At 33.6% G+C, this 25,503-nt stretch overlaps 2 protein-coding genes across 7 annotated transcripts in view; one reads left to right on the top strand and one right to left on the bottom strand.

The window, feature by feature from the left end:
* The window catches only part of LOC128888248 (uncharacterized), a 21,803-nt gene extending 7,061 nt beyond the window's left edge, over positions 1–14,742 (bottom strand). The window contains exons 1-2 of the mRNA XM_054144969.1: positions 14,500–14,742; positions 13,753–13,804 (exon numbers count right to left, since the gene is read on the bottom strand). Of these exons, the coding sequence (XP_054000944.1) occupies positions 13,753–13,804; positions 14,500–14,569 (122 nt within the window). The 5' untranslated portion in view covers positions 14,570–14,742. The remainder of the gene's footprint in view (positions 1–13,752; positions 13,805–14,499) is intronic.
* Positions 14,743–16,121: 1,379 nt separating this feature from the next.
* LOC128887741 (FERM domain-containing protein 5) overlaps positions 16,122–25,503 on the top strand; it is a 39,424-nt gene continuing 30,042 nt past the window's right edge. For 3 of the 6 annotated variants that reach the window (XM_054143957.1, XM_054143956.1, XM_054143955.1), the window contains exons 1-2: positions 16,122–16,492; positions 25,392–25,496. In XM_054143957.1, coding sequence (XP_053999932.1) covers positions 16,397–16,492; positions 25,392–25,496 — 201 coding nt within the window. In that variant the 5' untranslated portion in view covers positions 16,122–16,396. The remainder of the gene's footprint in view (positions 16,493–25,391; positions 25,497–25,503) is intronic. The other 3 variants (XM_054143959.1, XM_054143958.1, XM_054143960.1) reach the window with 2 other exon arrangements.

The following is a 25,503-nucleotide window of genomic DNA, read 5'->3' as shown; positions in this document are numbered from 1 at the left end:
GAGAGAGAGAGAGAGAGAGAGAGAGAGAGAGAGAGAGAGAGAGAGAGAGAAGGAGAGAAGACAGGGAGCGATGTACCACCACGAAGTACAACGTGGTGGTAGGAACGCGGCTGACGCCAAGCAAAAACGATCGGCGCTGTCTGCCGTGCTTTTTGCGGGCATCACAGTTTCCAACCTCTCCTCCTGGTCGTTTCTAGCTGCTGTTATCCCCCGTTGCTACTACTGCTGCTGCTCGTGAACGACACCATTTCCAAACGCGGTTACGCCCGGTATTCGACGGAATATCCTCCGCTCGACCGAATCAAGAAAATCTTTCAACAAAGTGCCACGTTTCCACGCACGTATTTCTTATTGATAAAGACCACCAAACATCCCAATTTCTAGTGGGGGCAGAGGTCCATTTTTTTCACTGGTTGGCTCGCTGCCCTGGCCAACCCTAAAGCCAGTGAAATCCTACCACCCTCGACAGATGCAGGTGTATATGGTAGATTTTATTGCGTTGAAGCGTAGAAATGCAGAATTGAAATTTGTTTAGCACATCAGGGTTTGGAAAGATGAAGAGGGGAAGGTGGGAAATGGTTTCTTGGATGAAATTAGAGGTATTTTATAGATTTTCTAGAATTTATTGGTAAGATGTGTTTGTCAGATTGGGTTTTGGAGAGATGAAGAGATGACGTTAAGAGAAGTGATTTTAGAGGGTTAGTATGAGGTATTACTAGTTGGTAGTGAACACCTTCTTGGATAAAATTGAGGGTACGTTATAGATTTTGATGTATTGACAGTGAACTTAAAGGCAAAAAGTGTTCATCGCATGAGATTTTTGAGAGATGAAGAGTTAAAGAGCAACTGACTACAGAGCAATTCTATGATACATTATAACTTGATAGAAACTTCGTTCTTGAACAAAATCAATTGTACTCTCTATATTTTGACACGGTGAATTCAAATTAGACTCGATCACAACCGCTATCAAATCCAATAGTATAAATCACGTTAGACGTGACTCCTATCTTTCATACGAATACTGTCCAACATAATCTCCGTATCTCGCTCTGTCTTCGCTACCGCAGTACAAGAACGTTAGCTTATGCGCGCATGTCTCATACAAACGGAATACAGCAGGCAGAGAAGACCAAGCCGCTTAAAAGGTTCCACTGTGCACAACACAGTTAGACTATTCTTTTTGGGAAGAAATAGAAGAAACAAAAGACAAACATTAACATTTTTGTGTGAGAATGACGTAGAACAGAGGTCGGTGACTTTCTACTGACACGAGCCACATTAGAACATTAGGGTCTGGTCTCTAGTATTAGGTGTAGAAATTAATTCTATTCTATGCCCTTATATGCAATCATTTATTAAGACTCTTCATATAAATATTTATAGTAAATATATAAGTAAATAACGGTCTAAAACTTGTGTGAAACCAGGTGTACTTTATAGATATGTACATCTAATGTGTAACCGTTTAATGTTTATAATTCACTTATGTATTATATGTATGTACTATAAATTAATAGTAAATAATATTATTAAAGCAATATAATACATAACTATTAAGTTAAAATTATAACATATATAGAGTTAATATATAACAAAGTTATAATACGTAATTATTATAAAAACAATTTTTTGATAGCTTCATTCCCTCGTGAGATATTTAACCATCCAACTTTAAACGAAACTCCTTGTATATTAATGTAGGTTGAAATTAATTAATGCATACTGTTACAAGGTATGTTAAATGCTCTATTTGCTTCCTCAAATTTAGTATTACAAACAGAAAATCAACAGCACAGTTAACGAGCTCTAGTAGGTACATACTATAGTTAAGAAGCCTACAAATGGACTGCAGGTAGATAAAGTGTTAAACAAAAGGGCAAGCTTCGATTTTGGAAACGAAAATTGGTTCGAGGCCTATCTTTATCCATCTTCGCCTGTAAAAGAATTCAGTTTTTAAAACTGCTCTATATTACTACCCCTCGGTGTACTCGCATAAAGTTTCGAGGAAGCTGGCACTTTTTGCGTTTCCGTATTCTCTATGGTAGAAGCGTCAACAGCAGTAATAGCAGCAGTAGTGGTAGAAGCAGCAATAGCACATGCTAGGAGAGGCTATTGGATCGGCAACGCTCACCTCTCGAGTCCCTTCGCGGCAGTGCTTGCATCCCAGCTCGGTGGAACTTTGTTTAACTAAGGCAAGCAAGAAGTAAACCTATTTATACTAGGTCGGATACGTTTACACTGGCTGGGATGCAGCTAGTTCTACACTTTCGAGTTGCCCTTACACTGGAACATTCGTGTGAAACTTTGAGCGAAGGTACGGCCCTAACAGCTGCTGATAAACGAGGATATCCCGTACAAAAAGATTGTATTGCCGTCCAAATTTTCACGACGTCATCGTCGCTCATAAAGCTCGCGGCAATTCGTGCCAAGGTTTTAGTATGATTTATCAACAATAAGAGAGACAAGAAGTTAAGAGGTATTCGCTAGTTCTTCAAACGTTCAACTCGGTTTCTTTAATTTTTCCTTTGTAGTGAACTAGATATCAACTCATTACACAGTATGATAGTTAGAAGAATGTCTGACACTATGCAGAGTGAATTATTGAATCATCAGACGATGACTGTATTCTTCGTTATGTGTAGAATCAATAAGCTTGAGTGATCAACAAACGGTAGAAGTTGGTGTAAAGAATTGTTCATTTGTGTAAATGTGATGTATATAAATAAGATATATATGTAGGAAGTGACAAATTCGAATGCAAATATGAGCAATATATCATGATCGTTATAAAAACATGAAAACAAGAAATAACTGCAGATTTATATATTAATAAAATATATACATTTATTTGCTATTAGTATAGTGTTACTGTATAAATTATAAGCTTTGTACTATATGTATATTAAATATATTATAATAATACATTTATTATATATTATACAATAATAAATTATATATGAAAATGTATATAATCCAAAAGTATATGTAAAATATTATAATATATTCAGTATGTGTGTGTGTGTGTATATATATATATATATATATATAGGATTTATATAATAACAGTATACTAATAAAATATAAATGCACATATCATATTAATATATAAAAGTGCAGTTATTTCTTATTTTTATTTTTCATTATAATGATCACAAAATATTACTCACATTTGCATTTGAATTTGTCACTTTCTGCATAATTATCCTATTCAGTGCTTACTCCCCAATGTTGTATTTTAAAAATTTACGTCAGGTGAGCAAGCATATTGCAATTTCTCCAAAATATGTAGAAGTGGGCGGTAAATAAAAAAATAAAAAAGGTTGAAGACCCCTGATGTGAAGGGACGCATTATCGCGGTTTATTGCGAAATCGCGATGGCGAGCGATTTAGCGGCTTTCTGTGTATTACACGCCGGTGCATAATCAGTCAACCTAAGTGGACGTGTGGGCCGTAAACGAGCGAATTCTTCGAGAACGATAATGTTGAGTTTCCCATCGTCCTCCGTCTCGCGATTTCAAATCTTGTCGCGATAACCGACCGGACATTTGAATTTTTGCCAAACGACAATTCGTCAATTCACGCTGGCTGACGGAGAAATTAGGATAACAAGGTAGAATAAAATTATACATGTAAGTGAAGAGTCGAAAAGCGAACGTTACCATATAGTAGATGGATACAAACTACAATGTTATTTAAGAGATAGGGAAATTAGGTAGAACGAAACTAAACAAATGGAGAGTACATGAATGGAAACATCATAGTCACAAAAAATTAAAGTTTATTATTATTTAAAAAACAGAAATTAGATATAATAAAATTAAATAAATGAAGAGTGAAAGTCATTATACAGTAAAAGGACATAAACTATTGTTACAAGAAAATAATAGTATATTTCTATATTTATTGTAGCGTATTTGTTACAATTATTCAGAATGTACAAAATTTATGTCGCAGAATGCGTCACCGTCAATGAGAACTGAATCCACTCTGGTTGATTTTCAATTGTCTCAAAATATAATTTTATTTTATTAGCAGTTAAATTAATGTAAGTTTTCATACAATAAAAATTCTGCAAAATGGGCCTTAGGATCTTATGTCTTTAAGATCAAAATACGCCTGACAATGTACTCGTGTCGACTTCACACTTCTCGTGTGCAAACAGTATGTAATTCCTAAAAAAATTCTAAAAATGATTAAACATGGATTTTGGTTTATGTTCAGGAATGATAAATCGAGACAGATTTCAGAGATAATAATTTTTGCCTGTACCATTATTAATGAATAGTGCAGTACTAAATCCAGCAAGAAGTATGACGCTAAACATCACATATTATTACATAAACCGGAAATTGCGATCAACCAAGCCAAATTAGCAAGGTTACCACTTTACACGTTAGTGTTTCTTCAGAAGTTTTATTATCAACCGTCCTTGTTCAAGTATTTTTTTAATCGCAATGATAAGTAACATATTTGCTGATTTTTATCAGTTGTTGCTAACCTTGCATCGACGCAGACTAAACCTAACAATCCAGTAAATAAAATTCTATGTAATGATTGTAAATTGGTAGAACAAAGTAATGAAAGCCATGATACTTCAACAATATTTGATCAAATATATTTCTAATATTTCTGTTCATATTTAATATATCAACGAAGAGATGATAAAATACACATACTAAAAATTCCAGTAAATAAAATTTGATGTAATACTTGTAAATTGATAGAACAAAGTAATGAAAGCCATGATACTTCAACAATATTTGATCAAATATATTCCTAATATTTTTATTGATATTTAATATTCAACGATGAGATGGTACGATATTTATCAGAATGATACATTTTGACTTTTGAAAGTTATATAGTAAAATCTCCATTTTGCTATAAATAGACTGCAAATGTTTACACAAATTCATACATTTACAACTACAAAGAAGAATTGAAATTTAAATAAAAGTGGGTTTGTATATATTATCGTTATTTTATATATTTTTGAATTTGTGGATATTCCAATAGATTTCTTCATATTTCCGTTTACCATAAATATATAAATATCCACAGTTTAACTACAAGCAATATGTCTTTGTAGCGTATCTACCGTGTAAAAAAGGAATCGTGTGTGCCGATGTACATCTGATACTTTGGGAAAATCTCAATACCCAGTCGATAGTTCCTCGTCAAAGTTTATACACGTTTCAAAACGGTGGGTCTTCGGAGATTGTAATTCGCTCGTATATTGTGTTACACTATTGTATAGTTCGTAGAACTGCGCAACTTTACAATTCGGTTACAAAGGTTTCTTCTCGACAACAATGTTGTTTCCATTTTCGTTTCCATTTCCATCAACAATGTTGATTCCATTTTCTGCCAAACTAATACTCTTAAATATTTCTACTGTGATTAAATTTTGTTTACAGACTATTGAAAGCCACGGCATTTATTCTGGTATTGATTTTTGTAACTTCATGGAAGTTCAAGTATTTCATTCGAATTCATTTTCTTTGACAGTTAACTTTCGGGATTAATTTTTTTAGTTATACAGGGAAAAGCATTGTTACTCTCGTATGGGTGGCGTGACGATCAAGGAGTTAAGAAAACTTTTACAAGAAACCGCGAAAAACGAGTCCACTCTTAAATAAATATACAATAATTACATTCACTGTCAAAATCCAAGCAAATACATCTAACATGATAATAAAAGCTTTGAAAGCAGGTGTTAATTACCCCCAGTACGAAATAGATACAAGGTACAAAACAGTTTTAAAAGATTTACACTTAAAAACAAATGAAGGTGTTTTTACGACCAAAATTTCTCTGATCTATTAGAGAAATGATTTAAAGTGGAGATTATTCGTTAGAATTTCGCTTCACCCGGTATAATACCGCGATGGGTTATAGGCTTGGCCATAGACTAATGATCCCAGGGCCTGCGGTTTTTGCCGGCATTCTACAACATTCCCATTCAACTGGATTCTGCTCTGAAGGTTCTGCAGCATTATTTTCCATCTACAGAGTACTGTGAAGCGCAAATTGCGAGTATTTCAAATTTTTAACCGCCCTATACGGTGGGCCTAGTCGCTCCTTCAACCGCTTCTCGAACATACGCAATTTCTTTAAATGTAACGAAGCACGTTGAAACTATCATTTTATACGATATGCCCCAAAAAAACTATGAAAAATAATGTTGTATATTCGTCTCACTATTTTTATATTTATTTGCAAACAAAGACATCATCTTAATACATTGACAGTGAGAATAGATTCAAGCATATTACATACAGCAAGTATTATTTTTTTAAGACAATTAGGAGTTATATCATTCAACATTAATTTTAGTAATTATTTTTGTAACCTCATCGAGATTCGTGAATTCTATCTAGATGTATTCTCGTTAACGTATCACCTTCAGAGTTAATTCTAGTAGTTTATTCACCCTTAGAAGCCTGATTTTCCAAATTAAATTTAAAAAAATGATATGAATGTATTTATTAGTTGAACAATTTTAATAATTGACGTTTATTTTTTTAACTTTTGCTCAAAAGAACATTATCCAATGGTAACATACATGCAGTCAAATGTTAAAAACGAACCAATTGCAAGTGTACAATTCGATTTAAAAATCCGGTACCAAAATTTGAAACTTACGGCATTTAAAGGTTAACACGTTGATCACTCGTACGCGGGTTTTAGAAATTTTCTCTAATCAGTGACGTTCATTCACTAATCATAAGCCTAAATCAGACCCTACCATAGATGGAGAGAATTAGTAATTTGATCTGAATCTTATACTTACAAGTAGCCTGCAGATATTTTTGCACTTATGACACGTGTAAATATACAAGGATGTAATACAGATAAACAGATGCATAAATATATAAAATATAAAAAATAGAATATACATTACAACATGTAGAAGACAAACTATACTTTAATTTAGGTGTCTGTTCTTTATCTGCGTATATAAAAAATATGAATTTGTATAAACATCCCCAATCTACTAATGAATGACGTCAACAGCAAACATCGTAAATTGATGTATAAATATCAGCAGTATCGATTAGGAATTCATTTTCAAAATGAATTATTATTCATTAATTCATCTAAACTCAAACATTTTGGTATTGTTATTTCCAGAAAAGTGATTCATTTTCACCTCGATAATTTAAGATCAGAACAGCTAATATAAAGAGGGCCTTTTAGATCGTTTAAAAGAATTGTTATAAACAACTTCCATCGCGGTTCTAATTCGTCTCCAATTATCCACTGACACAGATACCCTCGAATCGTAGAATCACGTGTATCTCTCGCTGGCAAGTCGACAAATGATCTCTTCGATATACAGCGTACGGTCACGCAAACGAGAAGAACACACCGTGCCTTAACTCCAGGAATCATTAAGTGAACGAAACCACTAATTCGAAGGCAAGATGAAGTTTCATAGTGAAACCTCGTCACTGGTCATTAACGACGCTTTCCTTTCGAATCCCGCCCGAGCACTCGTACAGTGTACATCCGCAAGTATAACAGAATGTATTCAATCATATGTCGATAATAATTTACGACCCTACTTTATGCGCTGATAGTGAAAGTATTAGGTGTAGAAATTAATTCTGTAATCAATCATTTAGAACTTTAGTTTAAACAGACACGTTAAAGTACCAACCTCTTAAATCTTCAACCTAATCTCTATTGCAATGCATCTACAAATTCTATAGATGTAATCTAAGTCTATACGAATTGTAGTAGCCATGAAATTTTCTATATTATTATGCTTCTACAATTATTGTAATTATCAAGCATACTTGAGATCTGTTGGAAGAACAATAACGAAGATGTGTCGACTACTGGAACTTCGTATATACAGGGTGATCAGACTATTACTAGTCAGCATTTTTCTAGTAAACGGTACATATGGCCAAAAAAATGAAAGAGAAAAATTGTATACTGTTTTTTATGTCCAATGTAACCAGGTATACAGATCTTTTATATTTGTACTATTTTCTGCGAAATAAAGGTGACCAGATTTTTAAATGGAACGGTATATTTTTTATACAAAAATATGGTAAAGTATCGTAGTCTAAATAAAAAAGTATTGACCTTTATTACCCTTGAACCTAATAGGTAACGAGTAATTTCACTTTATTACTTGAAAATTTTCTTAACGTAATATCAAGATGAAGATTCAATCTTATCACAGATTTTCGTAGGGCAGCGATGTTTACAGCCACGGAGCACCTGATGAAGTGCTAAGTGATAAGGATGATGTTTTCCTTTATGAATCTTGACATCTAGATATTACGTTAAGAAAATTTTCATGTAACAAGGTGAAATTACTCGTCACCTATTAGGTTTAGGGCTAATAAAGGTCAATACTTCTTTATTTAGAATTCGATACTCTACCATATCTTTGTATAAAGAATATACCGTTCCATTTAAGAAACTGAAGGTCACCTTCACTTCCCAGAAAATAGTACAAATACGAAAGATGTATAGAGACCTTGTTACAATGCACATAAAAAACAGTATAATATTTTTCCTTTCATTTTCTTGTCATACGTACCGTTAAGGAGAAAAACCCTGGCTAGTGATAGCCCGAACACCCTGTATGGAGAAATTGTAATGGCTATCAGGTTGAAACTTAGGTTCTCCACATATGTAGATTTATTGTAAATATGGAGATTAGCTTGAGGACTCAGAAGCTTAATACTTTAGTGTAAGAAGATGACAAGTAAATATTTCTACTTAAATTAATTCCCTGTTAAAATCATTATCCTCGAGTGTTGTAGATAAAGAATGGCTAGTATTTGAGAGACTTTATAAAGAAGTTTCAAGTGCGTGTGTCTGGCAGTTTCACCAAACAAATGTACAGTAAACAGAGGATAAAAAAATAAATTTATTTCTAACGACTAAAAATCAGTAAATTTATACAATAGGCATACGTCGACCTCGGCAGTCTCAGTCTTAAGCTTCAAACCGAATTCATCGTCACAACGACGACGACAAAGGGAGTCCAAATAAAATTCAACGGGAATATAAAGTCGGATCAAGATGCACAAGCGCGACAATGGCGTGTTTCTCTGGCGCATTGTACACCGAGAGAGATTCATATCGCACCAGACATACCGACGTAACTTTTATAGCCATTTACACGGAAATTGGAGTAAATTACGAGCATGCCTGTGAACCGTTTTTGCCGACGAGTTCTAACACGCTGTTTCGATTCCCCGTGTATGGATTTCAGGGCTTTTCTTTGTTCGCTCATTTAATCTATGGATAATTGTGCTTGGAGAAAATATCGCCATGTATCACGGAGAAAAGAGGCGCAGGAGATAGACAGGTGTGGTCCCGACAGCGCCTTTAAGTGTCGGAAGAACCGATGACTGGCAACTGGCGAGGGTCCCTGAACCACGTGTAAAAGGTATGTACTGGTCCAGAGCGCCCTTGCCTTCGCTCCGTCAGTTTTTTCATCGTCTGCTCCCGGAGTGCCTCTTTTAAAGCGATCGTCACGGGCACCGCGCTTTTATGCGATTCTTTCTCAGCAGGTGTGCACGCATGTCTTACTCGCTACTAAGTAGCATCCACCTTCGGCAGCTATCAATACTATAACGAACTGCAAAGACACCGTGAGCAAAATGATCTAGGGTTTGCTTCGCGTTTCCGATATGAAAGACCGCGCTATTTCACAGTAAACCTAACGAGCTGGTTTGTTTTATTTTGAAATTAAGGCGGAGAAATTAATAAAATTCTGTGCCTTTATATTCAGTCATTTACAAAACCTACAGAGTCAGTGTAAGAAGTAGACTACGGATCTTTATTGAAAATAAAATCTTCGGTAACGTGTCTACGAAAATTGAACCTAAATAGGAATTTATTTTATTCTGCAAATATTATAACATGAACTTTACTTTCAATCTTTTTTACAGTCCTCCATATTGCTTGTATTTTTTAGTTTCTTGCACATTCAAACTTCCTATAAATGCATAAAGATGCGCAAGCTAGCAATAAGTATACGTACAAGAACCAATTCAAAATAAAACTTCGTATATTTATTTTATTAATCAATTTTAGGGGAAGAAATAATTAACCAACATTCCTACATATTTTTAGAGCAGAATTTGCGTAAATTGAAGTTTATTACTTTTAATGTTAACCTCTTATTTCTTTTCTTATTAGTTTTTATTTTAAATTGGTTGCTGTACGAATGCTTCTTACACTGACTGTATGCACTTGAAACTTCTTTCTGAAGTCATTCAAGTATTAACCATTCTTTCACCACAATACTCGACGACTGATATTCTAATAGAGAATTAATTATGTTAGTAAAATAATTTGTTATTTTCCTACTAATTATGAAGATATAGTCGTATGTAAAATATTGGAAGAGACCACTTGTTTGGTAAAATTGCTAGACCCATACACTTCGAACTTCCTTCTAAATCCATTCAAGTATTAACCATTCTTTCACTACAATACTCGAAGACAATTGTTCTAATAGAAAATGAATGTCAACAATAAATTAATTTGCTCATTCTCCCAGTAATTACAAAGATGAACTTGTATGTAGAATACTTGGAAGAGACCATTTGTTTAGTACAATTACCAGATCCATGCACTTCAAACTACTTTCTAAAGTCACGCAACTATTATTCAGTTTTTTACCACAACACTCGAGGACTGATATTCTAACGGAGAATTAATTGTATTGGTAAAATAATTTGTTATTTTTCCCACTAATTATGAAGATATAATTGCATGTAAAATATTGGGAGAGATCACTTGTTTGGTAAAATTGCCAGACCATTTTTCCAGTACAGTTATTTGAAAATAAAAATGATATCGACTCATTTGAAACGACACCTATCCCAAACAACTAATTATTTCATTATTTCTGTATCTCAAATTTAAAGAAAGAAATAACCCCGAAAATAACGCGCGACAAAAACTTAAAATTTATTTTAAGAAGTCTCCACAACAATTTGCTACGAACAAACTTTTTTCCTTAAAAAATTCATCCGTAAGAGATTATTCTCTGAGACCATCTAGTATTGCTTCAAAAGAAAATAATCATCCTTGAAGCAGTGGCAGGTGTTCCGACGATTTCAATAACCCATAATATAGTCATTTCGAAGAAACCGATATATGACATTATAACAATATAACACGTGCTTAACGTGACATTCGTTTACATAAATGCAATATTCCAATCGTTAGTATGCTGAATCATGTACACTTATTTTTTCCAGACTGATTATAACGGGTATTGCCAATGATTCATTGCCACAGATTTTCTAATGTCGTCGGTTTTTCTTTTCCGTACAATATTTTTATAAGAATTCATCGCGGACGAAATCAATTATTAAGGGAGGAGTCTGATCCGGCTAATGTATTCTTCTAATGCATATAATTTCCAGATATAATTAATTTTTGTTATTGAAACTTTTTTTTATATATAAAGGAACGTTCAAAGAAGAAAATTTGCCAGTGTAGATTTAATTTGAATATATACATACAGTGGGCGTAGAAAGTATTCGTACACCGATCAATTTCCCAAAAAATTTTTGTGTGAAATTGTAGTTTCTTAACTTCCTTTTTTTATAATCAATGATATTTTACACATTCTTCGAAGTCTCTAAGATAGATATAGTCCAAACAACATTTACTAGTTAATATAATTTGTGAAATTAACAAAAAAAATGCGAAAAGTGGGTAAAAGTATAGAAGCAATAAGTATTTGTACGATTCTTATGACGAACCATTTACATTAGAGTTTGTAACGAAAACACATTAGTTTATTGCTCCGTACGAATTAGAAAACATCAAATTTCCAGTAAAGTACTTTTAAAAATACCTCTAATAGAGGAATGGAAAAAGAATAACTAATAATTTAGTTACTTTAATACTTAGAAGAGTTACAATAATTATAAAAACAAAAGGAAATCTTATGAAGGAAGTATTATATACCTATAAATTAATGTAAATTTCTTTTTTTTTAATGAAATTTTAAAAATTAAACAGTTATGCGAATACTTATTGTTTCAATATTTCTATCGATTAATTGTTTTTTTTTTTTTGTAATTTCGTAACTTACATAAATAGCTATTTTTTTTGTACTGTATCTATTCTACAGATTTCCGAAAATATGTAGAATGTCATAGTTTATAAAAAAATAAGTTAATAAATTACAATTTTACATAGGTTTTTTGGAAATTGATCGGTGTACGAATACTTTCTACACCCACTGTATACATCTAGATATAATAGACGCAAGGAAAGGATTTGGTCAAAACTGTGGGACGCATAGCTCATCGAATTTTTATCCGATTCACTTGATTCAACGCTTAAATTGAAGGTAATTAAGTTTATATGCTAATGAACCTCGACTCTTAATGAATTATTATTATAGCATAAAGTTATTGTTATTTCATGTTTTTTACCGCCATTTTTACAATTAACAATTTTTTTTACAAATTGAGGTTCATACGCATTTTACGTACCTATTAAAGAAAAGATGAAAAGATTTATCTATCAGGTGTTCTTTCCTTGCGATTACTACATCTATATATGTATACATTCAAATTAAATCTACACTGTCAAATTTTCGTCATTGAACGTCCCTTTATATGTAAAAAAAAGTTTCGATAACAAAAATTAATTATATCTGGAAATTATATGCATTAGAAAAATATATTAGCTTGACCAGACTCCCACCTTAAATTCTAATGAGCTAATCACAAAACTGATCCTTCATATCCTAACTACAAAATCGGGGAAAACCTTCGCGATTATAGCTTCTATAGCGTGTACGTATTGCGGGCGCTATATGTATTGGCGCGACATTAATAGACTTAGTTACAATATGAGGCAAGTAATTGTTGCATCATATACCGTGATTAGTTCGGAAATGCTAAGAAGTGTTCGTGATTCAGCAACTCGACGTCTGTAATATTGCGACGATTTAAATACATATTGCTTTCAGGTCATTTTGTAACGTAAGAATTATTATTACGTTTTCATTGATATTAAACGATCTTACGTTACGGACGGTTCAAATCGTCTAAACGTTTGCTATTTTAATAAGAATAACAGTATGTGTATTTAGTAAAATTAAATCGTGACCTTCAAATTTCCGATAACTTTCTATAAACGTAAAGATAGCGATGATGTGTCGAATTATATGTATTCGTGTATATATTTGTATTCATCCAAACTTTTTTTAAATTTTCTCATTATAGAAAAAAAGTTGTTGGTGTGAAAATTATGCAACCTTGATCGCGTACAACTGTCACGCGTAATAATTTTTTTTAAAATATAAATATAGATAATGTATGTCAGATAGACATGGTCACTGTTCCATACCGTATTATACTCATGTACATAATTTCGTATTCATACGTAGGTAAATTGTTTTAATAAATTGTTATATGCTAATACTTATTACTGATTCAAACTTTTTTCAATTTTTGTAAGTGATTTTGAATTTTTAATATAATTACGATATAATTAAAGAACTATAAAGTAAGTGGCACGAATTGGTACCAAATTTGAATATTAAATGGAATTAGTATACCTCGTATAGTATACCTCGACTTTGCACTATGATTACACAAAAATTAAAAAATGAAACAAGATCATAACAGTAACCAATTTGTATTTACTTGTCCTGTCGCAAGTTAATTAAAAATGAAAGCAACGCGAATATTCTAGAATATTAGCCTGTCTTACATTAAATTCAATATAATTTGGACTCACCTGACAAACAACTGTTCCTGATTATTCACTCGCCAAGAAACGACCGTGGCTCCTAAAAAATAGAAAATTCCAATCAGAATCTCGAATCAGTTGTGTTGTTGTCACGATTGAATGACAGTGAACTTTTTTTTTCTTAATAATTAATTCACACAGGATTCAAGTCTACCGCCGTGCACGCAAATCGCGTCTTGTCATTCGTGGATGGACGAAAATTTAAAAAAAATCTGTGGCCTGTTTACAACGACGATATCGCGGTTAATTAGATCCCTCGACTTTCTCCGAAATACGTTTCACTTATCGAACATACGTAAAAAGAAATTCTCGAAATCGGTACGTCAACACTGCTTGTCAAATTTCAAACGTTCGAACCGTCGATACAAAAAAAAACTTGCAAATGCACGTAGAACTGCACAAAAGCTAGAGGTTAGGCTCGAGTAAAGGCGCGCACACACTTCGTCTTCAACTAAATACCGAAACACAAACCAGACCTGGGAGCGGCGCTTTTATTTAATCCATCACGACATATCCATTCGGATCTTGTTACAAGTCAAACATTTTTTTTCCCCTGAACTTTTTTTGCAACGTTAAACAATGTCGGTGCATACAGACTCCCGAGGTAAATACGATTTCGCGCAAAAACTACTAGGTTATTAAGTTCTTGTACACTGTTTCAAAGAAGTTGCGAGACAATTTGGTAGCCAACTCGCAGATCTGGTCGTTTATGCCAATCTACACGCGCGCACACACCGTGTAAATTAATCGTGCAGGTGGTATTGTTGCCTCTGTCGAGCACGACAACGCTGGTAGCCGCTGCCATGTTTGAATCGTGAATGCGCCGCCGGCTCCACGACCGACGCAGTCAACCTTTGTTCAATGCCCCAAGCACCAAGTTCGACCCCACCACTTCGATTTCGTTACTTTTTACACACGCCACTCGTCGTAAAACGACATCTTCGAACCGTTCCTGCAACCTTAAAGAATCGAGTTATTCGCCTTTGATAAAGTAGAGTTCTTATTGCCGAAAGCATGTGCTGCATGGGCAAGAGTGCAACTAGAAACTGTTTTATTTAGCGTCGATCTGTGCGATTGTCGCGATAGACAATTCAAGTTTGTATTGAATTGTATATCTTTTTATTGTGTAACAATTACAGATTGTTATATACACATTTCCTTGTTACAATATTATTTCTTATTTCTAAACCTTTACCTCTATACTTATTATCTACGCAACTTTGTTACCTCTGGTACATTGTAATACTTTGTTTTTGTATTTATTTTGTACTCAATTCTTTTATTATAAATTATATATATATGTTGTTATTTGCTTATTATTATTATTATTTTTTTTTAGACCCTTTATAATTATTTTAATGTTTGGTTTATTTGGTATAATGCCAGATAATGATTTTGTGCTTTGTTTTTGGATAATGAGTTGTAACTCTTTCCTTTCCAATATAAGAATACAAGTCTTTACATTTCTCTCTATGTGTATAAATATGTTACTTTTTTTCCTTTTCTTTCCTATTAACCTAATATAAAGTAATAGGATAGTATCAATAACATAACAGAATATTGGTGATACTCGAACCGAGTTATCACCCATATAACAAAAATATATAAATTTATTATTATATATACATTTTTTTTTATCGCATATTAACTCGAGTTAATATGACAATGAAGCAACCGAACAAACAATTTTAAAAAAATTTACGACATTGCCTGTTATAGTACTTTATCAGGGAACCTAACAGTGGAATAGCGTGTCTTCATATTTTTGAGAAAAAAATGTTTTTCTGATTTTTTTTAAGTTTTTCATTTTTTACGACCACAGTTTGCAACAAAAAAATCTGAGAAAATTCTCAAAAATGCGCCTTAGGATCCGGAATGTGTCAGATTTTTTTCAGAATTTTAGAACGCATTTGAGACCAGAAAATGCGCCGGAAAACGTAAAATCTATTTTACCCCGTAACTACCCTCACGGGCAAGCTAGAAGGTTAAAATTTTACTCAGAAGGATTTTTCTTGGTCAGCTTTCGAATGATTCAAGAGGTATTGAAAAAGCTCTAAGGGCAGTTTTGACCATCTTAATCGACTAGGGCCTTTTTCGTGCATATTTTGCATATTATTCGTGCATATTTTGCATGTTTTTCATGCATATGCATGTTACATATTAATCGTGCATAAACTTCCGCAGTCTATTTATAACAATCAAACCATACTAAAGCAATGTATTTATCGTAACGCAAGAAACTTCTGCATTCGTAACGCGACTTTTGAATTTTCCGCCGCGATATAGTTCGCGAGTCGACCGTGTTACGCAACTGCCATATCCTCGAACGGCAACCTCGCGTTTCGTCGTAAACGTGGCATCATCGCAACAGCGAGCCAGTGGATGGGACCGGTTGACAGTTTGGAGTTCCTTTACGGTGATGTCTTGTTGTTCATTGTGCCGTGCGGTTGTGCGCTGTGTCAACTTGTCGGAAAATTCGCAAGGGAGTCGCGCGTTTGCGACAATCACGACAGTTTACGGTATCGAGACCGACAACGTAAAACGAGTGTAATCAACAGGCAGTGTGTGGTGCTGTGGAGCAGGGGATGATGAGGGCCGGAGGGATAATTCAGGTGGCGACTTGAGGGCAGAAATGTTGAAATTTGGCAGCAAGAGTGACGTTACGGTGGTGCATCGCGCCACTATTCGACTTCTAGACGACGCCGAAATTATCCACTGCGACTTTCAGGTAAGAAGACTCGTGACTGGCCGTCGCACGCGACTATTGACGCTTGTACACGCGCTTCTTCTACCCCTTTTTCGTCCTCTGACCGGTAACGATCGGCCAGCGAAACAAACCGAGGCTACACTCGTTTTTCCGATCAAAAAGACGACATTCAATGAAAATTCTCCTGTTTTCCCTTACACACCTATTCACGGTTCGTTCAATCGAAGCGATCGTTTCGAACAATCCTGGGCAATTACTGACACGACTGTTCTTACTTGTCAACAATTTTTTCTTGGATATCGTATTAGTATCGACCTTACCGTTTAAGTAGAAAGTTTATGTGAAGAATCAACCATTCTTGAATCGAATGTATCAAACGCTATGCAAGGTGTTTTTTCAGTTTGAATTTCATGTATACTTGGTGGAAAGGGATATAGTGAGGTATACATATAGGTACTGAATATACACTTGAATGCTATAGAAAGTGTTGCCTGTACAAGAACTAATGTATGTCGTTGATTATTCCCATGATTGAATATAAAAACCCCTAAATTTAACTAATTTGTATATACCTGTACATAATTTATTTTATGAAAGTACATGTCTTATATGTGTATGATAATACATATTTCATGTGTGATAGCCTGTATAGGAACTATCTATATGTATACAGGGATACACAACAAGTTTTACAAGTATATCTAGTTTCACTAAAGTTTTTTTTGGAGAGCATACCCTGTACCCTTTCTTTTCCTGTGGGTATTACTCATTCTAAGACATGATTTTTCCTGATAATCTGAAAGTTAAATCTTTTCTAAGGGTACTCTTAGAAACAATAAAAGAAATGTTAGGTTCTGTGCCATCACCATTTAGTTTGTTGGTTTTATTCTGTAGATTTTGATTATGGTAAAATTTAAGAATATAAAACAACAACAAATAATTAGGAAGAACCTTGCTTCCCTACTTCAGTTTAATAATTACAAAAGTAGGTGTATTCGTATACACAAAAATACATGTAACTGGTCAATGATATTTGTCTATGAAGACAATAGTCTACTTGTGTCTCGTCAACAATAATTAACATGGGTGATATAATGGTCGATTCAGCATACTTATATTTTTTTTAAACACATTTAATGGATAATGTAGATTGATCATCAGTTGAGAAATTTGTTTCTTGCTAGTGAAATTGTTTACCTTGCAGTGCGGACGTTTTTTGTAACATTAATAATCTGTTAGGATCATTCTTTTTCAATTTAAGTTAGCTTATAAAAAATTATGTAATTTTTCAATGAATTGAGAGTAACACATTTACAGTGTAGTACCAGAGAAATTACAATATAGTAAACATGTAAAGGTTATCCAACTCAGATCATGTTGCACTTATTTTTGTAGATAAGGGCAAGGTTGATTTTCTTTAAACTGTTATGTTCGCTTATCCCATTGCAAATTATTGATGAAGGAATACCAACATCGACCACCCTATATTTGCTTTGTTCTGGTTATCCATACTATTGATCTTCGGACTTTTAATACCTTGAGATCCTAATGCTTCCAGTGTTATTCCTTTGGAATGTTGGTACAAACTAATGCATCACAGGTGTTCTTTAAATGTCATAGTCAAACATCCTAACATGACAGTAAAATATTTACGATTGAAGTTAATTTTATAGTCATGTTCCAAAATTGCCAGTCACTGTTAAAAATAATTTCAGGAAATGAATACAAACATGTGCATTGGCATTTACATGTATCTCAACAATTTGACATTTAAAGACTTGCATCAGCTTTGTTATTTGTATCTATATTGTTGGTGAAAGGAGGTAGGAGGGTATTTAAGGTACACTCAAATGAGAAAACTATAATCTTAAAATACAAACTTGTTTTTCAGCAAGGTTGCATAGATTGGGCATAGGAAAATTAATTAGCAGTAGTTTCCAAGATAAAATTTTAAAAATTTACAATTTATACTCTTCGACAGTGAATGTAGTAGTGATAAAATAAACTTGGAAATATTTTTTCCGCTATTTTCGAAACAAAGTTTGAGAAAAAATATTTTGTATTTTAGACTAAGCTTGCTTTTTAATGCAAAGCTTGTTTCCTTTGAATACATAACTGTGCAGTTCGCATTATTTTGCTATTATGTGATTTCTGCTGATTCTTTTCCTTCATGTTTAGACAGCCTATTTTTATCCCACGTGTGCATAAATTTCCGCTGACTTCATACTTGTTATTACGAAGCCATTTGATAAATTCATTATCGTTTCTCTACATCCTGTATACACGTAACTTATGATTTATGATTTAATGAGATGCTTCGCTAAAAAAATATTGTCTAAATAATTTCGTACGGAATTACCTTATACAATTACACCATTAAGAAATCCCGCCCTTTTTACGCGGACGATTCGTCTGAAGATAGGCAACATTCTTATAAATTTAAATATTCTCTTCAAAAGTTTCGAATAACGAATAGAATGTATGTTGAAGGTCGCAAATAAGTGTAGGTGTTTTGTAGTAATAAGTTATATTTTAAATAATGTACAAGGAATAGCGTTGATAAGTACACAATAAAATAAAAGATTTTACATGCTCTAATGGCGTCAGAATGGAATCTCCTTGCAAACTTCTTGGCGCCAGTTTCAAATAGTTTGGACATTAATCTACTCGAACAATATAAATAATTGTTCGTCCGTTACTTTAAATGAAAGTTAGAATTACAGAATAAAATATTTCACAAGTAAACATTTAGTTATTTAATCGAGTAAGGAAGATTTAGACAAGGATTTTCCCCTTGATGGATGTCATGATTAAACCTTGGGAAAATAAACATTCTTAATTATGGTAATCCTAGCTTTCATACATTCTTGTTAATGCTGTGATATTAGCTGTATGCTTTTAAGTTTTGTAGGTATTTGTTTTGAATTACTTTATTAACCAAATGGAATCTGCACTTTTCAAACGAAGTTATGTCAATACATAAAAAACATAAAAAAAATAAACACCTGATACTAGAAAACGATGTATCAATATTTACGAACTAAGTTTATTTATTTAAACATAACTTACAGAACTTATGCATACACCCATTACTTTTCAGTTCATAAATCAATTTGCAATACTTCGTTATTTATAACCGAGATAGCGTTGTATGTTTCCATGATTATATGAATTACGAAATGTTAGAAATAAATATTTATCTGAAAACTATTCTAATAGATCAAATAAATATTGTATAATATTAATGCTGTGTTAGAATACAAGAAATATTATCTTATTTCTGTGATTAGACACACGACTCTGTTTTACTATAACTCGTTTCATGTTAAACTGTGACGTAAATTAGTTGTACGTATTAGTGTTATATATTTATGAAAGCTGTCTCAGCCTAGTGTTTGAATGCTCGATTAGCGAGATGCTGTTTTTCTTAATTAGGCTTCTGTGAATCTTGAATGAAAACTCATAAGTTCATCGTTCCGTATTTATTCCATCGACTATTACCTTCTTGTACTTGTTGCTTCCACTTTCGTAGCTAACGTTAGCTAATCAAAACTCGCGTGGTCATGCCCACGCTATTTAGTTAACAAGTTCCCTGTCGCGTGTATCGTCTTTTGTACACGCCGAAACTCACTTACGAAATAATGCTTTTTGTTCATTAACCGGCACAGTGATAAACAATAATCAGATATCACGTACATTTATAAGCGGTATAATGATGCCTGAAATATTTCAATCTCATTAAAACAGAGAATACAACATTTTGAACTGAAACTGAATTATGCGATAATAATCACTGATTTCTATTTTTAGTAATATAATTTTCGTGCGTAGTACATCTGTAATTTCCTGCATTTTTTCATGATCAACCGTCATCGAAGTGTAAAGTTCACTTTGAATACTAAATACATAGAGAAGTTTTACGACTGTATGTATACACTATCGTTCAAAAGTATCCGGACGCTTGTTTTGTTCTATTCAAAGTTAAACATAGCTTAGAACGCTTATAGTTATAGTTTAGAAAGGTATTTAGAACGCTTGTATCAATTGTGATTATTATTGTTATCGTTTTGGGGGTATCATAGCATAATAAAATTAATTTTTTTTGTGCAAATTATATAATGAGCATGCAGAAATAAAATTCCTGTCTAGAAATACAAAATCTAATGGAACGGTCTCGATGCTTAAAAGAATCTCAAGTTCCGCTTTGTTTCATCTCTATACAGAACGAGTTCAATGAGTTCTTCGATATGTATTAAGTTGTATTCTCTTGAGAAAGATAAGAATTAGTGGAAGTGGTAATATCAAACCGCGTCGGATAGGTCGATGAACCCAGTATTTAAATTTAGTCTAGTTAAACTAATAAAAATCGAGGTAATTTTTAATTTAAAACGTTAGATATTTTCTAAGAAACAAATCAAATTTTGATCACTACTTTAGATACTTAAATAACTTTTAGGCGATGCTAATATAATACATATGTATTTCGCAAGTGTCCATATACTTTTGAGCGGTAGTGTATCTCTAAAGCTCTACGCTAATGCATATTGAAAAATGCACAATTTCATTTAAAGGAATGTTGGTCAGTTTAATATCTTAATCATAACTTTACGTGAAAAGATATCAAATTAAACCACTTTGCCTAGTAACATTTTTTTTATGTCTTTTATAGCTTTAAAAATATTCAGCTGTTACACTTTTTATGGCTCACCCTGTATACGACGCTGAACGAGAATGTTCTGACAGAGTCTTAAACAAAACCTTTATTTATAACTTAAAAATGATTCAGTTTATGTTAGTCGGTACCAAAATTTATATTAATTAATTATTATAGAGAAAATTTGAATTTTAGGAATTCCTTTTAACTGTTGAAACTCTGAAACATGCTTACCCTAAAAATGATTACATGGTTACCAGAATGGATCTCCAAGTATTCTTTCATCTTATTACGAGCCTGAAATACGTAACGGAGGTTTCTTTTTCATTTAATGAAAAGTCTTGATATCTAATAACTGGAACGTGTATCAGCTTCCGTTTTATCGAGAGAGGTATACTTTACATCCGGTGGTATAGATCACGTAGACCGTCTCACCGCATGGATAACTTTCTCACCATTGAATATTAATAACATGCATCTTATTTGTTCAAACCAGAGTTCCCTGACCAAATTGTATTTGATTTGAAAACACTCCTCCACATATAAATCACTTTTTATTAGATGTTACATCATTTTTGTCTGATCTTTCGAATAATATGAAGAAATTTTACGATTGCTTGCGTGTATGAATTTAATATTTTACCGACCGATGACCTATGAACACGTTTACTGCCGTGGGGGCCACCGGTGACCGGCGACGCGACCAATAGTAAAAATACATAATTACAGTAAATATCGATACTGATAAATTTTTAAATAATACCATTGTTGCTATAATCGTTTGAAGAAATTAATGGCATACAGAACATGGAAAAATAATTTTATTAATACAAGGAAAATATACATATTATTTTTTGTTCACACTGCGATGAATTACATTGAAACCAGTGGGCGCAATGTGTCGCCACTTTTTTAGTGCAATTATTTGCTCTCATTCTCAATAATTTGAAATAACTGATAATCGCAAAAATGGTCTCCACCACGAAAAATGCCTTGAACACCCATTATATAACTCAGCTTATCTGCTGTAGATAATATTTTAACACAATATACATCGCATAATAAAAAATTCATGTTGGCACCATAGGCAAACCACGTAAACCGTGTTAAAATTGTATTCACTCACATGATACTTTAAAGTGTGTACATGCATAACTTAATTCATTGTAGTGTAATGTACTCAGATTTTAACTTACTATTTGATATAGTTTTCATATGGAAAATTCCCTCAAAAATGGATCAGGTTTTTTTGGAAGGGATAGACGTGGTTGTATCTGGTGTAATAGCGTCGGTTCCACAGACGATAATAGACGGAATAAATAATGGTGTAGCGCCTGTGCTCAGATTGAAGCAGCGACAATCTTGCAATCAGCTATAGACCATGACAAAGACTAGTGCATCTATTATTTGCACAGTGGAACCTTCATTATTGCATGAGAGCCTCGTTCATGATGTCGACAAGGGCAAAGGATTGTCGTTAACCATTTGACTGCGGCACAATTTTTACTAGAACCTCTAAATTCGTTAAAACAATTTTTGGAAAATATCACCTTATAGAGAAAGACAAGACGAAACTTTGTTTATATTAACAGTTTATTCGGCCGACGTTCAGTTTCAAAAATAAAAAGTAAAAACTTAAAAGCCCTTTTTCTATTTAAATCTTGGCGCTGGTTCTCAATCTCTGTACTCTGCATCGGCGATTAGAGTACGATGCAGATCACCGAGGTTGTGAATTGGCGCCTAGATTTAAACGAATTTAACCCCTTGACCTACGCGCTATCTCACGATTGCTCGGGTTATAGTAAACAGGAAGGCAGGAAGTCCGAACATAGTATGTACATATATGTATACCACGAGTCAGACTCGTGCTTGTTGATTATAGCCCAAATTCCTTACCACGAGTCTTACTCGTGGTTTTAGGCCAAAGGGTTACACAATGTTACTTGTGTTATGTATCTATCAGATGGTCCTAGTGATTTTATTAAAATACGGTATACAGGGTGTCCCAAAAATGTTAGAGGTCCTTGAAAAGGGGTGATTCGGGAGGTGATTTGAAACAACTTTTTCCTTAGCGAAAATGTTGTCCGAGACTTCGTTAAGCAGATATCAACCCTTTGCACGCCGTGCCATTCTCGACGTTGGCTACCAGCTACTCCGCGCTACTTTGTGGCAGAAACGGACATTTTCAAACTCTCGTATTATTTTGTATAGCTTTGGAACTAAGTTACTTATTATGATGATATTGGACTTATATGAATTGGTTGAAATCGAGAAATGTATATTTGTAAAAAAATCAATATTTTATTTCTTATAATTTTGTACAGTATGGTAGGTTTTGAAACACTCCCCAATATGCATTGCAGCCTGATTAGTGCACGTTTGGCAATAATAAGTTGTTTGACGCCTGCCACCAGATGTTTTCCTGTTGGAACAAACTATACAATCCCGTTTTCTTTGCTCCACATCGGGAATATGTAATTTATTGTCTAGTCTAGCGAAAGATGGATGACGAAAATCACCCTTCAACTGGTCAATGAGTCTCTTGATAAACTTGTGGTGTATGATTGGCGTTTCATTATTGGTTGGTTTATAAACCAACAATTCATAAACCAAGAAGAGAATCAGTTTTCCGATTTTCTCACTCATTCGATCTAGGTATACTGCTCGACACTTCAAACCAGACTGAGCGCAGCTTTGAAAATCTTTTCCTCCAGATTTAAACTTGTTTATTGGTACTAATAAATCTCACTATACAGTTCGTGCTATGTTCCAAAACTCTCCTTATCGCTCTTTTCAAGTGGTGTCGAAAACTGCTCGGACCGTCGTGAGCACGCTTCTCATCTTCTCGTCTGATACAAAATCCGCTGACATTTCTTGTATATATCTCAGCAATTTTACTACATTTTGATTTGATTTCTTGCGCCATTTCAAGGGAAAACTTAAGGGAAACGTGCGTGTCTCAAAAAGTTGCGCCGATATAACTCAATTACCCGTAATCAATGAAAGAACAATGAAACAATGTCAAACAATGAAAAAGTTGTTTCAAATCACCTCCTGAACCACCCCTTTCAAGGTGTTACAACACTTACAACATTTTTGGGACACCCTGTATATTTGTTTTCTAAAAAGTTATTTATGAGGCTTTGACTGTCGTTATCTAATTGTAAAATGTGAATATTGAAATATTCTTGTATACAGTGCTAGTGGTTTCTAATGATTGGATCAGTGATCATGATCAGTCTACTGAATGCACCCATTGACTACTCAGACTTCTATTCAGAGAACTTCTTCAGTCGATAGCGAAGCTCCATCGCAGACACTCGTATAGCGTAGCCTCTATAGGTTTACGGCTGCGTCAGGGCCAATGGAACCGTAACATAAACCATGCACCCTAACGGATACCCGTCGATGGCTAGCGACTCCAAGTTACGTAGCTATCGGGTGTCATAGAATTGATTATTTAGAGTGGACTCGGATGTATCGAGAGAGGCGAGCAGTCGAACGTTGCATTGCCTAAAAAATAAAGATAGGTTCGAGGCTGGATCCCCGGGGATCCTACCTCGATGTACGGAATGTTTCGATGTCTTTTAGTAATAAAAAGGACTGCGAGGTACAGGACTGCGCTTCTCACCTCATGTGTTCTTTCAGATGTAACATCCCAACAATTTATTTTTCTCTGGATAAATAAAATGTTTGTCTGGTCTCAGTGTTTACAAACCAGGGAGATCATCTTTGTTTAATAAGGACTATGCTTCATTCTTTATAATCATCCGAGTGTATATGAGTGAAATGGTTTTGTTCTTTTATGAAAATGTATTTATTCGCAATGTAAACATCGGTTTTGATATTTATTTCTTCTTATTAAATTAGAATTTGGTATATGTGCTATATTATTAGCGCTAGTTAATTCGGGATTAAATAATTATAATATAATTTGAGATTTTAGTAAAATAATCGAACGTTATAAATATTTCATAGATTAGTCTAATATTATAATATGTAACGCACAGTGATGAGATACTTTTTACTCATTACCAAGTAAAACATATAATGATATATCAATATAGAAGTATTAAAATGTTAATTTACATAATTTAAATAAATATTATTTCAATGAATCGTAGATTTATTATTTGTCATTATTTCACGTATATATTTATTCTCGTATTTCATATACATACAGTATAATATAGTCTAATGGACTTCAAATGTAATTGGTGACATTTTTTTGTTCCAATTATTTGCACTTATCCCTTTTTGTTACAGCCTCAACACAAGGGAAGATACATCTTGGAATATGTATGCAAGCAACTTAACATCATGGAAACGGATTACTTTGGACTTCGCTACGTGGATCACTGTAGGCAAAGAGTAAGTT

Source organism: Hylaeus anthracinus, unplaced genomic scaffold (genome assembly GCF_026225885.1).
Source record: "Hylaeus anthracinus isolate JK02 unplaced genomic scaffold, UHH_iyHylAnth1.0_haploid 11989, whole genome shotgun sequence".
Taxonomy (NCBI): Eukaryota; Metazoa; Arthropoda; class Insecta; order Hymenoptera; family Colletidae; genus Hylaeus; species Hylaeus anthracinus.
The sequence above is the reverse complement of the archived record's forward strand: the minus strand, read 5'-3'. Positions and strand labels throughout refer to the sequence as shown.